This window comes from Nelumbo lutea, chromosome 1, assembly GCF_056320005.1.
Source record: "Nelumbo lutea isolate HS-2025 chromosome 1, American lotus-T2T, whole genome shotgun sequence".
NCBI classification, from domain to species: domain Eukaryota; kingdom Viridiplantae; phylum Streptophyta; class Magnoliopsida; order Proteales; family Nelumbonaceae; genus Nelumbo; species Nelumbo lutea.
The window spans coordinates 50,087,713-50,103,546 of record NC_142684.1 but is presented as its reverse complement, the minus strand read 5'-3'; the positions used below and the strand labels follow the sequence as shown (position 1 = coordinate 50,103,546).

The 15,834-nt window shown below is 40.0% G+C and overlaps 1 protein-coding gene across 1 annotated transcript; it reads left to right on the top strand.

Moving 5' to 3' along the window:
- The first annotated feature begins 14,446 nt into the window (after window positions 1-14,446).
- On the top strand, window positions 14,447-15,430 carry LOC148874593 (uncharacterized). The gene is made up of 2 exons (XM_088962199.1): window positions 14,447-14,611; window positions 14,933-15,430. The coding sequence occupies exons 1-2, from the start codon at window positions 14,447-14,449 to the stop codon at window positions 15,428-15,430; spliced, it is 663 nt and encodes a 220-aa protein (XP_088818325.1).
- Window positions 15,431-15,834: the final 404 nt, after the last annotated feature.

The window sequence follows — 15,834 nt, the reverse complement described above, 5'->3', positions numbered from 1 at the left end:
TAATATTAATCAGTAATATTATGGATTAAATTGGGCTTTAATAATGGGCTTTATAGATATTAATTGATTGGATCAATTCTATCCTTGCATGTAATGTATGGATGTGTGATGTGCAACGTACATGGGCCATAAGTACTTGGCCCATGCAGATACGACAGTGGCTCTTGCGCACACCATGGTTGAATGCACATCATTGCCATGGTATCCCTAAAGATCATTGGATGATCTCCCTTCGTGGTGGGCCCCACACCTCCCCTAAAGAGGATCCGTGCGGAACCCTAGCCGTTTAGGGCCTACCTAAATATGGCTTTATGAAAGTCAGTGGGAGCCACTTTGGTTTGACCTAAATTAAAATAGGGCGTAATTTTTGTTCCCTCCTGAAATATGAGTGCATGTGATAGGGAGATTCATATAATGAACTCTCTAAAGGCCTTCCGTCATTAGCATGAAGATGGGTCCTTCAGTTATGAGGAGGCGCACCATAAAATTGGGCTATCCAAGTGTTGTTGGATCTGTTGGAATGTTTCATAAGATGATAGGGGCGTCATAGACCGATGTGGGAGGGGCGAATCCTAAAATGGAAGACTCTCTCACGGTACCTTGGAGTTCACGAATATGATGGGTGAGCACTCATTGGACATAAAGGTTTAACCTAAAATGGCAATGAACCTTGTTTGACAGAGGCCAAAGGGAAAGCTCATATGATGATTGGATATGATCATTCACAGAAAGGTGATAGGGTTATGCAGCTAAAACAGTTGGCTCCATGCACCCTTTGTGATTTCCCACATTTCTAGAGATAATTCGAATTATCCGTCACTGAGATGGGAGGGAAATCTCAGAGATGAACAAATGGAAATGGAACATAGATTAAAAGTCATATCTATGTAGATAACATGAATCAAATTAGGTTGTGGACTGATGTTTGCTTTTTATCAGAAATGGCAAACGGACAATTTGCAAAGCTGTTGGATTACAACAAACTGAAAGGACCAAACTATGTTGACTGGTACCATAACCTTATAGTGGTCCTAACTTCTGAGAAGTTGGACAAGGTGGATAAAAACCCTGCCCTAGAGGAGGAGGGTATAAAAGGAGGAGGAGGGCTATACAGATTTGGATTAGGTGGACTTCTTTCTGCAATTTAAGACAAGGTTAAGAGAAGTCCTGATCCAAATACAGATTTGGATTAGGAAACTCCTAGTGAGATTAGGAGCTCTCTTTAAGGCTATAAAAGGAGGAGGAGGGCGAACCTCCATTCATCTCATCACAACAGATTTCAGATCACAGAAAGAGAGAAGACAACTACAGTAAGACTACGCCATCTTCTGCTCTTGTGCCCTCTTCCTGTTGCCGCCATTGTCAGCTTTTTGAGAAAAACTGATCTGAAGTCGTGCTCACATACCCTCCATCGAATTCTTGCTGAAGGATTCGGTTCTTGTGATGAACCTGCTGATTCTGCTCCACCCTACGCTGTGTTCTTCAGTAGGAGCAGTCTTTGGAGTTTTCCTTGGGTGTGAACACCTTCATTGGGAGATGTTGTTTCTTCATATCAGGTACCCCCCTCTCCTACCTTTGGTTTCAGATCTATTTCGGTTCTTGGTTCAAGATTGATAATTGAAAATGCAAATTTACTAAAACAGGGAATGTGATTCCCTCATGGGAGAGATACAAATTTTTGAAATTTGGACCTACATTCTTGTAGGATTCGGCTATCAATATGATGGATCTCTCATCCCTTCAGGTTTTAGATACAAATACAATACACCCCGTATGAAGAATATTGTATCGATACCTTAATCCTTCTTTATTATGTTAATGTTTTAATGCACTACTTCTGCCCCATATAGCACCCACTTATTACTAGTAGTGATTCTGTTAGTAAGCATGATCTTTAAATGCATTTAAAAATGAATTTGATTATTTTGTTGCTTGCCTATCTTAATGTAGCCCCTACTTACTAATAGAAGTATTTCTGTTAATAAGATGAATGATATGTTGGGATTGCTATTTAAGCAATGTAATTAACTAAACAAGGTATGTGATGAATGATGGAAACCCCCCAAATCTGAAATGATTACTCATGTGTTGGAACAACGTTTCGTGTTCTTGACAAAGGTGTGATTCAATTAATGAAATGGACTAAATGGAAGGATAATCAATCAATAGCACAGAAATGATTAGCCATTATTGTGTCAACTTATTAATTAGGTGTGCATTAAATGGCTGCCTAGTACCATTATGCAAGGTAGTGGCCAATAGTGTAATTACATGGTTGTGCACATGGCACTACACGTGCGTTTATGATTATTTAAGTTACATTGGAGTTAAAAAAAAAAACTGCCCATCCATTTTGACCAATTCCAACCTGTTACCGTTTCATCATCATCTTCTTCTATCTTTAGTTTGTGAAACTTTGTTCATTTTCTTCATAAGTACTTTGAATCTGCAATGGAATAAACCATGTATGTGGAAGTTTCAACATGTCCGATTGACAACTACATTTGTTTGTGTTAGACAGTTTTTGTATGTACTTAGCTTCAATCGGATTTGATGTATTTTTGTTATTTAGTGGAAATAAATAAAGTGCATGTTTGATTCATGTTGTTTGGTTTAATTCTGTGTAAAACCCTAAAACTAGACATTTATAGAGATTCGTGTTAGTTTTAAATGTTCACAACCGTTGGATAAGTCTGGGGAGATTTATCCTGCCAAGGCTGATACTGGTGTGCCACCAAGTGTTGGGATGGCCTGTCTCAGCCACCAGGGTAAGACCCGAGGCACATGCAGTATGGGATTACTTGAATCCTTGAACCGGACCAGACTTCCAGTGTTGCCCTGGACCTTGGAGACAGATGGGCAAAACTGGAAAGTTACACCTGACCCCTAGACTCGATTATGACACTTCACTAGGTGTCGGATCAGGCTGTCTTTGATATACCAATCAGTGAGATCCTTAGCGGGAATCAAAACCTTTGTATGTTGGGGCAGTTTGAGAATTCATCTGAGTGGGTGATCATAGTGACAGGATCAGCCACTTTATCGGACAAAGGGTAATGATCGGGAATGCACTCTCTCTGATGGAAACCAAACTGCCGGCAGTTGATTTCAACCGTTGGAATTTTGTTTTTGCAAAATTAATATATTTATATATATGTATGGTTTCAAAATGTTTGCAAAATGGTTTTAATTCCCGTGATCCATGTGAGAGGAGAGTGCGGCATTGTTCCTTGCAGCCGAGGGAGAGGTCCTCTCTTGTCGGGCAGTGCTTGATCATTAAGGGCTGAGAGGTTAAGTGTAAGACCATTTAGGATAATACCTGATGGGCTAATCTTGCACCTGCCCACAGTCCCTGGGTTTTTATAAGATGGCTTGGCCCAGGGACCACTTAATGTAAGTGTTGGGCCCATAGGGTCCATATGATGGACTCAGGGGTTTACTGAGTTTTTCAGTGAATTTGGCTGGGCCTTGTATTAAAGGGTGGGCTGAACCCATATGGCTGGTGTGTAGATCAATGCTTGGGTCCCACGCCATACAATGAAGCCCAACTGGGCAGCAGATTGGAAAGTAATTAGACACTGAACACTTAATGGGCCAAAAGCCCATTTCGAGGTGGGCTGATATGATCATCCATCTATGGGGCGAATATGAGATTAATGTTAGTAAAAGGATTGGGCCTTTAACCTTATCCACTCTTGGAGACCAAATTCAAATTAGATTTGAATCTGGTAACCTCCTGATAAGATCAGGAGTAAACTAACTTAATCTGCAGATATGATTAAGATAATCCCCTATCCAAATACAGATTTGGATTGGGATAACTCCTAATTAGGAGGTTTCTTAATCAAGAAGAAAGGAGGAGAAACCCTAAGAGAGAAATACAACAGATTTCGAACCAAGGGGAAAATTGCAAGAAAGCTTCCTGCGAATTGAGATTAGATCTCATACAGACTCCAGAGAGAAGAGAAGCTTCTTCAGCCATCTTCATCCCAGGAGTATTCCTCCAGCCGCTGCCATTAACTGTTGCAAGATTCGATCTTTGCAGCAACAGGAAGTCAAGAAATCAGTTCTTGACATCAGTCTTGCAAGAAAAACTGAAAAGACTCAGTGTTTAGTGTTTCCAGAGGGTTCTTGCGAAGGATCCAGTGTGTAGGACGCACCTTGCTGGTTCTGTTCCATCCACAGCTGTGTCATCTTCAGCAGGAACGGATCTTGGTGCATTCTTTGGGCGTGAACACCAACTTTGGGAGATACTGCTTCTCCGGATCAGGTATATTCCTCCCTTTCACCTTTTGGTTCAGATCTGGTTTGATTATGGTTCGAGTAGGATCCTTGAATATTGTATTCTAAATTTAGACAATATGATTCCTAGTTGGGAGAAGGTAGGAAATTTTTTTTTGAAATTCGCCCCACCCATTCCGCAACCTTTATGGCATCCATTAGATGGATCCTACCATTCTTTCAGTTTGATGGTGTTACGATCCATTTGTCCCATGTTAGTAGTATGGGATGCTAATGTGAGGTATCCCACATCGATAGAATGAGATGCTATTGTGGGGTATATATGTGCTTGGGTTTCTTCCCTCTAACAGCTAGTTTTTAGGGGTGAGTTCTCTTAAGGCACATAACAAATGGTATCAGAGCCTCCACTATGCCTCATAGTTGCAATCGTGCGGCGCAGGTGGTGACGTCGGTATTGCAATGTTTGGCCAGGACTAGGTGGACTAGTGCAAAGCCAGCCTGCGTGGGCGCTGGAACTGTGGAAGCGTGGTGGGATATTACGATCCATTTGTCCCATGTTGGTAGTATGGGATGCTAATGTGAGGTATCCCACATCGATAGAATGGAATGCTGTTGTGGGATATATATGTGCTTGGGTTCCCTCCTTCTAACAGCTAGCTTTTAGGGGTAAGTTCTCTTAAGGCACATAACAGATGGATGCCAAAAGGTTGCAAAAAAGGGTGGAAGTTTCAACATATCCTATTGGATTAAACAGAGTTTGTTCTAGAAAACTCAATGTTCTTTAAATTACTTTGCTCCTCAGGTCTTTTTGTTATGGATTATTTTAGAATTTTAGCTAAGAATGAGGGGATAGAGTTCATAGAGCCCCTTTTAGCCCACTGGTGTTGGACTCATACGTTCTTAGGATCCTATGGTGAATTTGGTATTTCAATAGAAGATGAGACTGCATTAATTCTTGTCTTTGTGCATGAGAGGTACAATGGACCCATCGCAATTGGAAAATGCTAGCTGAACAAATTTGGTAACAACCAATTAAGTAATAATAGTAAAAAAAATAGTTTGAAAATATTTAGACAAGGCAGATAATTAAGGACAGAGTAATCGATGCGGGTTCCACTACAAAAAGTTGCTCAAATGTTTGAATGCTCTCTTCACAAATTGCTCTTACCAAATGCCAACAAATTTGTAAGTTATTTTTGTATTCTAACTACCAAACACGATTGAGACATTCACAAATGCAAATTGGCCCATGTTTTATATTTTTGCAAGTCATACACTTTTGTATATAAAGAAAGAAAAAGGGGGAAATTCCATATTAATATCCTGTATTTTAGGATAGTCTCAGTTTAGTACCCGATTTTCAAAACGTGCCACTTTAATACCTAAACTCTCAAAAATTGCCAATTTAATTCAAAATTGTTAAGGAACATTAAATGACTTGTAAAAGGACAAAAATTCCCGTCATGTGTCATCTAATTTTCTTTATCTACCACTTGCGTATAAACCAACTTAAATAAAGCTCATTCAACTAAAAGCACCGTATGAGGGATGGAAACAACCTTCAAATGAGAAGATTAGGTGAAGCCCAAATTTAGTCATACCTAACTAGTGAAGTAGCAATTGAGTCTAGAAGCTTATCAGGTTCAAAAAATCATTTTGGGATATTTGGTTTTACCTAAATGGCCTATCACTGGCTATGTCTTGCTAAGAACATTATAACAACACTGATTATAATAGACATTTTAGATCATCAAAGAGAGATTTGATGACATTATTTATCAATCGGCCGTAACAACAGAAAAAGTGAGGGGAATTCAAAACCTAAACAACAATAAACAGGTAGAAAGAAAAGGGAAAAAAAGAACAAGAACAAGAAAGCTAGAGAATATAACCCAGAAATATAATTTGTTCTTTTGGAAATCCAGAAATACAATTGAACAATACAAAGATTCAAACTTAAATTCTCAAGAATAACTAGATGCCACCGCTCAGTAAATTGTTGGAGAGTAGAAGTAGAAGCCTTTTCAATGATACACAATTTGTGAACTCTTTAGGGATATTTCCAATCAGCCGGTTTGACTTTAGGTTAAAAACAACTAGCTTAGAATATTGTTTGTAAATCTGGAAGTGGGCTATGCATTCCGATCCCTTGTGGAATATGACTAGTAAGGAAATTATCTGACAAATCAAGCACTAAGAAATTCCCCAAGTTGCCAACCTCTCCTGGAATAATGTCTATAAGATGATCTATAAAAAGTTGTTTCCACATGGGTTGGGAGAGCAACCGAAGCAACACTTTGTTGGTGCCAATTCAATCGTAACAAATAGGCTTGTCTCTCCCCTACAACCTATAAATATGACAATAGAGCCCAAAACAAACTCTTCCCCTCTAGCCCTTGTTTGGCTAAACAATCTGCCATACAGTTAGCAAACCGCTTAACCCATTGAACCTTGATTTCCATATCTCTCGTTAACCATTTGAATTTCTTTTTCAGAGAATTAAAGATCCACATCCTATGATCATAGCATATCAACTACCTCACCACCAGTTTGGAATCTCCTTCAGTTAATAATTTTCTCATGTTCAGCAGCCTTATTCTTGGTATTCCTTCCATTGCAGCTAGCACCTTTTCTCTGTGAGAGAATCTCTTTCCCTAGCTGGTCCTGAATAAAGTGCTATAACCATACCTTTTTCATCTCTAACTATAGCTCCTATTCCTGAAGGTCCAGGATTACCCATATAGCTTCCATCAAAGTTGAGTTTCATGAATCCCCTATGCGGTGGGCACCAGATTAGGTTAATTACTGATCTACTAGGTGATGATTCAGCTATTGTGTTGTTCTGACCAAAATAGTTTCACATATTGCATACTTGGGGCTATCCTTATCCTAAAACAATCTTGCATTCCTTTCTTCTTGTACAGTTCAAACACATGTCACCCTTATACATTTTCACATAACCCTACCCCTTGAATTTGTCCATTCAAAGACTGTTGAGGCAAATAGGCTTTGAATGTTATTGAGAGGAGTCCACCTGTGCCCACATAAAGAGAAACACCATTCCCAATAGTAAAAAGAACAAGAAATTAGCAAATGATAACAATTCTCACCATTGGCCTTACACAAGAAACACCTATGAGGGGGTAAAAACCACTGTGGTTTTTTCTTTTGAAGTAAATAATAAGTATTAATCTTTCCATGAACAACTTCCCAGCCAAATGCACTAACCTTGGGAGGAATAAGCCTGCATCATTCATCCTTAATTGGAAATGGTTGCAAAGAGGACAAATCAAAACTAGACAAGGCATGGAAAAATAAAGCACATGTAAAGGAACTAGAGGGGGAGCAGGTCCAAATTCGGCCGTTGGATTTTGATGGATCCATGAAAACATCTTCTAATAGTTGTAACAAGTTAGAGACGATGAGTTTCTGAATCCCTTAAACTCCTGCAGAAACTTAGATCCCAACTAATAGAATTAGCAAAGCTAGATGGAACAAGGAAATGAGAAACTTGTTTGTTATGGAAATGGTTAAGGGTAAAAAGAGACGGGAATTGGTCCTTTAATGGGGAGGGACTCAACCATGCATCTTCCCAAAATTTAATACGGTCTCCACTACATAGGTCATATTTAACCAAAGGAAGAAAGGAAGGTAAGATACCATTGATGGCCTTCCAAGGAGATGCATAAATTGCCCGGTTTAGTGCTTCACCATCCTATCCATCAGCCGAGAGCCCATGTATACTTAATACCACCCTTGTCCAAAGCTTATCTCTCTCTTTAGGTAGTCTCCAAAGCCACTTCCCTAACAAAGCTAGGTTTCTTCTTTGTAAGAATCCTAAGCCTAACTTGCCTTCCTCTTTACTTCTACTCACCACCTCCCACCTAACTCTATGATCCCTTTCTGGATCCCATAGAAAATCTCTCATCAACTTCCCGATCTTCCTATACATACTAACTGATGCCTTGAAGGCTGAAAAGTAATAAACTAGCAAATTATTTAGGGTCAATCAGATTAGGGTGATTCTACCTCCCAAATAAATATACCCTTTTTTCCAACAATCAAGCCTCTTCGAAATTCTTTCTCTTACCAAACTCTAAAAACTTGCATCCTTTGGGTTGGCTCCTAGGGGAAGACCTAAATACTTCATAGGCTAGTGTGAGAAGTCACAACCCAAAATAGAGGCACAAATCTCCATTTCCCTCTCATCCATGTTAATTCTTGTCACACAACTCTTGTCATAATTAATATTCAAGTTTGACGTTCTCCCAAAGTGTTGCATTTTTTACTTTCAGGTTTCTAATCCATTTCACTAAAGGGATGAGAGATCCATCATATGGATGGCTGAACCCTACAGAAAGGTTGGGCGAAATTTCAAAAATTTCTCTCTCCCATATGGGAATCGCATTCCCTATTTTAGAAAACTGCGTTTTCAATTATCATTCGTGGAACAAAACCGGACCAGATCTGAAACCATTAGAAAGTGAGGGATATACCTGATACGAAGTAGCAGTAACTCCCAACGAATGTATTCACGCCCAAGGAGAAAACCAAAACCCGCTTCCACTGAAGATGCCACAGTGCGTGTTGAAGCAGGATCAGTAGGATGGCTCTTCACCAAGAACCAGGATTCTTCAACAAGAATCGAACAGGGGCTGGTAAACACGACTTTAGATTGCTTCTTCTACCAAGAAGCAATATCAAGAACACTTCTTGATCACTTCCACAAGTAGAGATCAAATTGGGAAAGGGCAGCAAGAACAAGGGAGAACTCTGCAAATTGCTGTGTATTTAAACTAAGGAATTCGCCCCCTATTTATAAGTCTTCTTTGGATCAGCCTTTTAATCTAATTAGGAGAGAGTTTCTTGATCCAAATCTGATATTTGGATCAGGACTCTTGAATGGATAAGACTTATCTAATCCTTCAGTTAATCCTAATCAGATTATAAATCATATCTTGCTCCCTTTTAATTAACTAACTTAAATCCAGTTCGAATTGGGCTCTAGGCCCATTAAGCTTATGTGCTCACTTAAACCCAGTTGGATCTCTTTGTATGGCATGGGACCCTTACATCGATCTACACATCATCCACAAGGGTTTATCCCAGCCCTTGTGCTAGACAGTGTATGCCCTTAACTCCAATCAGAATGATGAACATTATGACATTTAATGTAAATGAATAAAGTACATATTTGATTCATGTTATTATGGTGTGTTTCTGTGTAATACCCTTAAACTGGACACATAAGACTCGTGTTAGTTTAGAATCTTCACAGTTGTTGGATAGATCTGTGGAGATTTATCCTACCAATGCTAACACTGATCTACCGCCAAGTTGGTTGGGTGGCTTGTTTCAGCTGCCAGGGTGAGACTTGAGGTACATGCAGTGTGGGTTTTCTTGAAACCCTGAACTAGACCAGAATTCCAGTATTGCTCTGGACCTTGGAGATAGATGGGAAAAAGTGGAATGTTACACCAGACCCCTAGACTGTCAGATTGGGCTGTCTTTGATATGTCAATCAATGAGATCCTTAGAGGGGGTCATGTTAGACAGTGTATGCCCTTAGCTCTAATCAGAATGATGTACCTTATGACATTTAATGTAAATGAATAAAGTACATATTTGATTCATGTTATTGTGGTGTGTTTCTGTGTAATACCCTTAAACTGGACACATATGAGACTCGTGTTAGTTTAGAACCTTCACAGCCGTTTGATAGATCTGGGGAGATTTATCCTACCAAGGCTGACACTGATGTGCCACTAAGTTTGTTGGGGTGACTTGTCCCAGCTGCAGGGTGAGACCTGAGGTACATGCAGTGTGGGTTTTCTTAAAACCCTGAACCGGATAAGAATTCTAGTATTGCCCTGGATCTTGAAGATTGATGGGCAAAACTGGAATGTTACACCTGATCCCTAGACTCGATTATGATACTGCACTAGCTGTCGGATTGGGTTGTCTTTGATATGCCAATCAGTGAGATCCTTAGAGGGGGTCAAAACCTGGGTATGTTGGGACAGTCTGAGAATTCATCTGAGTGGGTGATCATAGTGACGGGATTAGCCCCTTTGTCGGACAAAGGTAATGATCGGGGAAGCACTCTCTCTGATGGAAACCAAAGCTGTCGACAACCAATTTCAACCGTTGAAATTGGTACATCAAAGACAGCCCAATCCAACACCTAGTGCAGTATCATAATTGAGTCTAGGTGTCGGGTATAACTTTCTAGTTTTGCCCATTAATCTCCAAGGTCTAGGGCAATACTGGAAATCTGGTCCGGTTCAAAGATTCAATTAATCCTACATTGCATGTGCCTTGGGTCACACCCTAGCGCCTGAGACAACCCACCCCAACCGACTTGGTGGCACATCAGTGTCAGCCTTATCAGGATAGGTTTCCCCAATTTAAGGGTATTACACAGAAACACACCAAAGGAACACAAATCAAATATGTACTTTATTCATTTAAAATAAACTCATAATGTACATCATTCTGACTGAAGCTAAGGGCATACAAAAACTGTCTAAGAGAACTAATGAGATTAGGAGCTCTCTTTAAAGGCTATAAAAGGAGGAGGAGGGCGAACCTCCATTCACAACATCAACTCAATCAGATCTCAAATCACAAAAAGAGAGAAGACAACAACATTAAGACTGTGGCATCTTCTGCTCTTGCGCCCTCCTCCTGTTGCAGAACACCTTCTGCTCACTTGGGTCATAACCTACAGAGCCTTTCGGGTAGCCTACAAATAAGCAACGACTGGTCTTGGATTCCAACTTTTCTGCACTCGTTCTTTTAACTTGTGCGGGACAACCCCAAATCTTCAAATGCCTGACACTTGGTTTCTTTTCGGTCCAAAGTTCATATGGAGTGTTCAGAACCGATTTGGTTGGAACCCGATTCAGCACGTAAATCACAGTCTCTAATGCGTAACCCCAAAAGGATGTGGGTAACTCTGAGTGTATGAGAAGTGACCGAACATATCCAATAAGGTCCTATTCCTCATCTCTGAAACACCGTTAAGTTGTGGTGTAGCAGGAGGAGCCAATTGTGATACTTTCCCATTTTCCTTCAAGTAGTCCATGAATTCGTCAGAGAGATACTCGCCACCTCGATCTGATCGAAGGGCTTTAATTTCTCTCCTTAACTGTTTCTCGACCTCTTGTCTGAACTCTTTGAACTTTTCAAAGGATTCAGACTTGTGTCTCTTTAGGTGGACGTAACCATATCATGAGAAATCATCTGTAAAGGTGATGAAATACACGTGTTCGGAACCAATTTGGTTGGAACCCGATTCAGCACGTAAATTGCAGTCTCTAATGCATAACCCCAAAAGGATGTGGGTAACTCTGAGTGTATGAGAAGTGACCGGTCCATATCCAATAAGGTCCTATTCCTCCTCTCTAAAAGTGGGTAACTCAGAGTGTATGTGGGTAACTCTGAGTGGGTAACTCTGAGTGTATGTGGGTAACTCTGAGTGGGTAACTCTGAGTGTATGCATAACCCCAAGAGTGAATGCATACTCTCTAAGTGTATGCGTAACCCCAGATCTGAAAGAATGGTAGGATCCATCTAATGGACGCCATGAAGGTTGCGGAATGGGTGGGCGAATTTCAAAAATTTTCCTACCTTCTTCCAACTGGGAATCGTATTCCCTAAATTTATAATACAATATTCAAGGATCCTACTTGAACCATAGTCGAACCAGATCTGAACCAAAAAGAAAAAGGAGGATTATACATGATTCGGAGAAGCAGTATCTCCCAAAGTTGGTGTTCATGCCCAAAGAAGACACCAAGATCCGCTCCTGCCGAAGATGACACACCTTGGTGGCACACCAATATCAGCCTTGGCAAGATAAATCTCCCCAGACTTATCCAATGGCTGTGAACATTTAAAACTAACACGAGTCTCTATAAGTGTCCAATTTTAGGGTCATACACAGAATTATACCAAACATGAATCAAACATGCACTTTATTTATTTACACTAAATGTCAAAAGTACATCAAATCGGATTGAAGCTAAGGGCATACAAAACTATCTAACAAGATCTACCCAGGTTTCCAGGCCTCCAGTTCATTTCGGCTATAACCAAGATAGTTACCCGGTGGAAGATACGACAAGTGAGGAGGACCACGTGACTTATATGAAAGCTATGTTGGACATAGATTCCTTGAAGTGGGTAGATGCCTTGAGAGCTGAGATGGACTCAATGGAGACCAATGGAGTCTGAACTCTGGTAGATCCGCCCCCCGGGGTAAATGCAATTGGTTGCAAATGGATCTATAAGAGGAAGAATGGTCGTGATGGTAAGGTTGAGACGTACAAGGCTCGTCTGTTGGAAAAAGGGTATACTCAGAAAGGGGGCATTGATTATGAGGAAACCTTTTCGCCGGTGGCCATGCTTAAATCTATTAGGATCCTGTTAGCTGTAGCAGCATACCATGAGTACGAGATTTGACAAATGGATGTCAAAACTACGTTCCTGAATGGAGATCTTACTGAAGATATCTATATGCAGCAACCGCAAGGTTTCATAGCTGCGGGTCAGGAACACATGGTATGTAAATTAAATAGATCCATATGTGGACTTAAGCAAGTTTTCAGGAGTTGGAACATACAGTTTGACTCTACTATCAAAAAGTTTGACTTTGAGCAGAATCCATATGAACCTTGTATTTACAGGAAATCCAGTGGGGTAAGGTCACGTTCTTGGTTCTGTATGTAGATGACATTCTGCTCATTGGGAATGATGTAGGAATGTTGACTACGATGAAAGTATGGATTTCACAGCAATTCTCCATGAAAGATCTTGGATAAGCCTCCTATATACTGGGTCTTCGACTCTATAGAGATAGATCGAAGAGGATAATAGAATTATCCCAATCTGCTTATATTGACAAAATAGTCAAGAGATACAGCATGGAGAACTCCAAGAAAGGAAATGTTCCTTTCAGGCATGGAGTCACTCTCTCCAAGGGCATGTCTCCCAAGACTCCCGAGGAGATTGATGGCATGAAAGACGTTCCCTATGCCTCAGCCGTAGGGAGCATCATGTATGCCATGCTGTGCACTCGTCCTGACATTGCTCAGGCAGTGAGTGTGGTAAGTAGATTCCAGGCCAACCCAGGGCAGGAGCATTAGACTATTGTGAAAAACATACTCAAGTACCTTCAAAGGACAAAAGAGTTGTCTGGTATTCGATGGTAGTTCACTACAGATCCAGGGGTATATTGATGCCGATTTCCAATCAGATCCAGATGATAGAAAGTCTACATCTGGGTATGTTTTCACGATAGGATCGTGTGCTATTTTTTGAAAGTCAGCAAACAGGGGTCCTAAGTAGCGAAAATAATAGTCCACAACCCAAGCTGAACACACATTGCCATAAGTGAGGCTGCCTAATGAATGAAGGTGTTCATTCTTAAATTTGGAATCCAGCACATCACCCATTCCACTGTTGTGTGATAACACTGGATCTACGGGAGATTGATGTTAAAAGGTAGCATCAACGGAGAATGTGGTAGGCCCATTGACTAAGCCACTGACACAGAAATTGTTTATGAAACACGTGGAAAGTCTGGGACTCCAGTTTGTACCAGATTGGACCTAAGTGCAAGTGGGAGCTATTAGACAGTGTATGCCCTTAGCTCCAATCAGAATGATGTACCTTATGACATTTAATGTAAATGAATAAAGTACATATTTGATTCATGTTATTGTGGTGTGTTTCTGTGTAATACCCTTAAATTGGACACATATGAGACTCGTGTTAGTTTAGAATCTTCACAGCCGTTGGATAGATCTGGGGAGATTTATCCTATCAAGGCTGACACTGATGTGCCACCAAGTTGGTTGGGGAGGCTTGTCTCAACTGCTTGGGTGAGACCTGAGGTACATGCAGTGTGGGTTTTTCTGAATAAAAAAAATTTTATTCAATAAAAAATTAGAATAAAAAATTAGACAATCTTAGTGTTGCAGCAATAAATATGTCATCTTGTAATCCATGTGATCTTTGTGGCCACTTGGGACATATAAATTCTAATTGTCAGGTAGCTAATTATTTTGCTTCACATGAAAGTGTTAATTTTGTTTCTCATGGTGGCAGGCCAAATTTCAACCCTTATTCGAATACATACAATCCAGGGTGGAGGAGTCATCCGAATTTTTCATGGAACAACAACCAACAAAAAGCATCCATGGGATTTCAACAACAACCGCCCCCGCAAGAAAAGAAGGGAAATTTAGAGGACATGATTTATAAGTTCATCAATACTGCTGAAGCAAAGTTCCAAGATCACGAAAAGAGATTCTTAAATCAAGAGGCATCTAATAGGAACTTGGAAGTTCAAGTGGGGCAGATTGTGAGCATGCTGTAAGAAAGAAGAGAGGGACAATTTCCTAGCAATACAGAGAAGAACCCAAGGGAGAAAGTGAACGCCATTGCCTTAAGAAGTGGAAAGACTATTGGCGAGATCAAGGATGATGATCAAAAAGTTGAGGTAGCCGATTCACAAATGGAGATCGAAGGGAGTACACCTAAACTAAATTTAGATGCCATTAAACTTCCTCTCCCCTACCGTAAAAGTGTTTTGGAAGTTAACTTGGGTAAACAATTTGAAAAATTTTTAGAGGTGTTTAGAAAAATACATATTAACATTCCTCTTCTTGATGTATTGTCGCAGATGCCAAAATATGTCAAATTCTCGAAAGATGTGATGTCAAATAAAAGGAAATGGGAGGAATGCGAAATGGTGAAACTAAAAGAAGAGTGCTCAGCAATTCTTCAAAATAAATTGCCCCCAAAGCTCAAGGACCCAGGGAGTTTTTCTATTCCTTGCACCATAGGAGATATTAAGTTTGAGAAAGCTTTATGCGATTTAGGTGCCAGTATAAATCTAATGCCATATTCTATTTTTGAAAAACTTGGATTGCATGAACTAACACCTACTACTATTACCCTGCAATTAGCTGATATAAGCATTAAATATTTTAGGGGAATAGTAGAAGACGTTTTAGTCAAAGTGGGCAATTTTATTATTCCTACTGACTTCATTGTGTTAGATATGGAGGAAGATAGGACAATGCCTTTGATTTTAGGGAGACATTTTCTTGCTACTGGTAATACTTTAATTGATGTGCAAAAAGGTCTACTTACTCTTAGAATCAATGGTGAAAAGTAGTATTTAATGTATTTAAAACCATGAAATATTCTAACACAATTGAACATGAAATATATGCAATTGATTGCATTGATATTTGGGCAAGTGAAGTCAATGCATCTAAATCAGATGATCCTTTAGAACGTTGCATTCTTAATTCTTGTAATAATGTGCAGGTCTTGGATGAAAAAATAAAGGAGGTTTTGAACTATTTGGAGACTGGTGAAGAAGAGTTCAAGCTAAGACAAGGAAAATTTTTACCATTGGATGGACCGACCTCTACCAAGCAATTGCAACCTTCCATTGAAACACCTCCAACACACACAAAACTCCTCCCATCTATTGTGCAAGCCCCTATTCCAGGTTTAAACCCACCCATGATGGGTGAGAGGGGAAAACATCGGAAATTGCAACTACAAGACCTG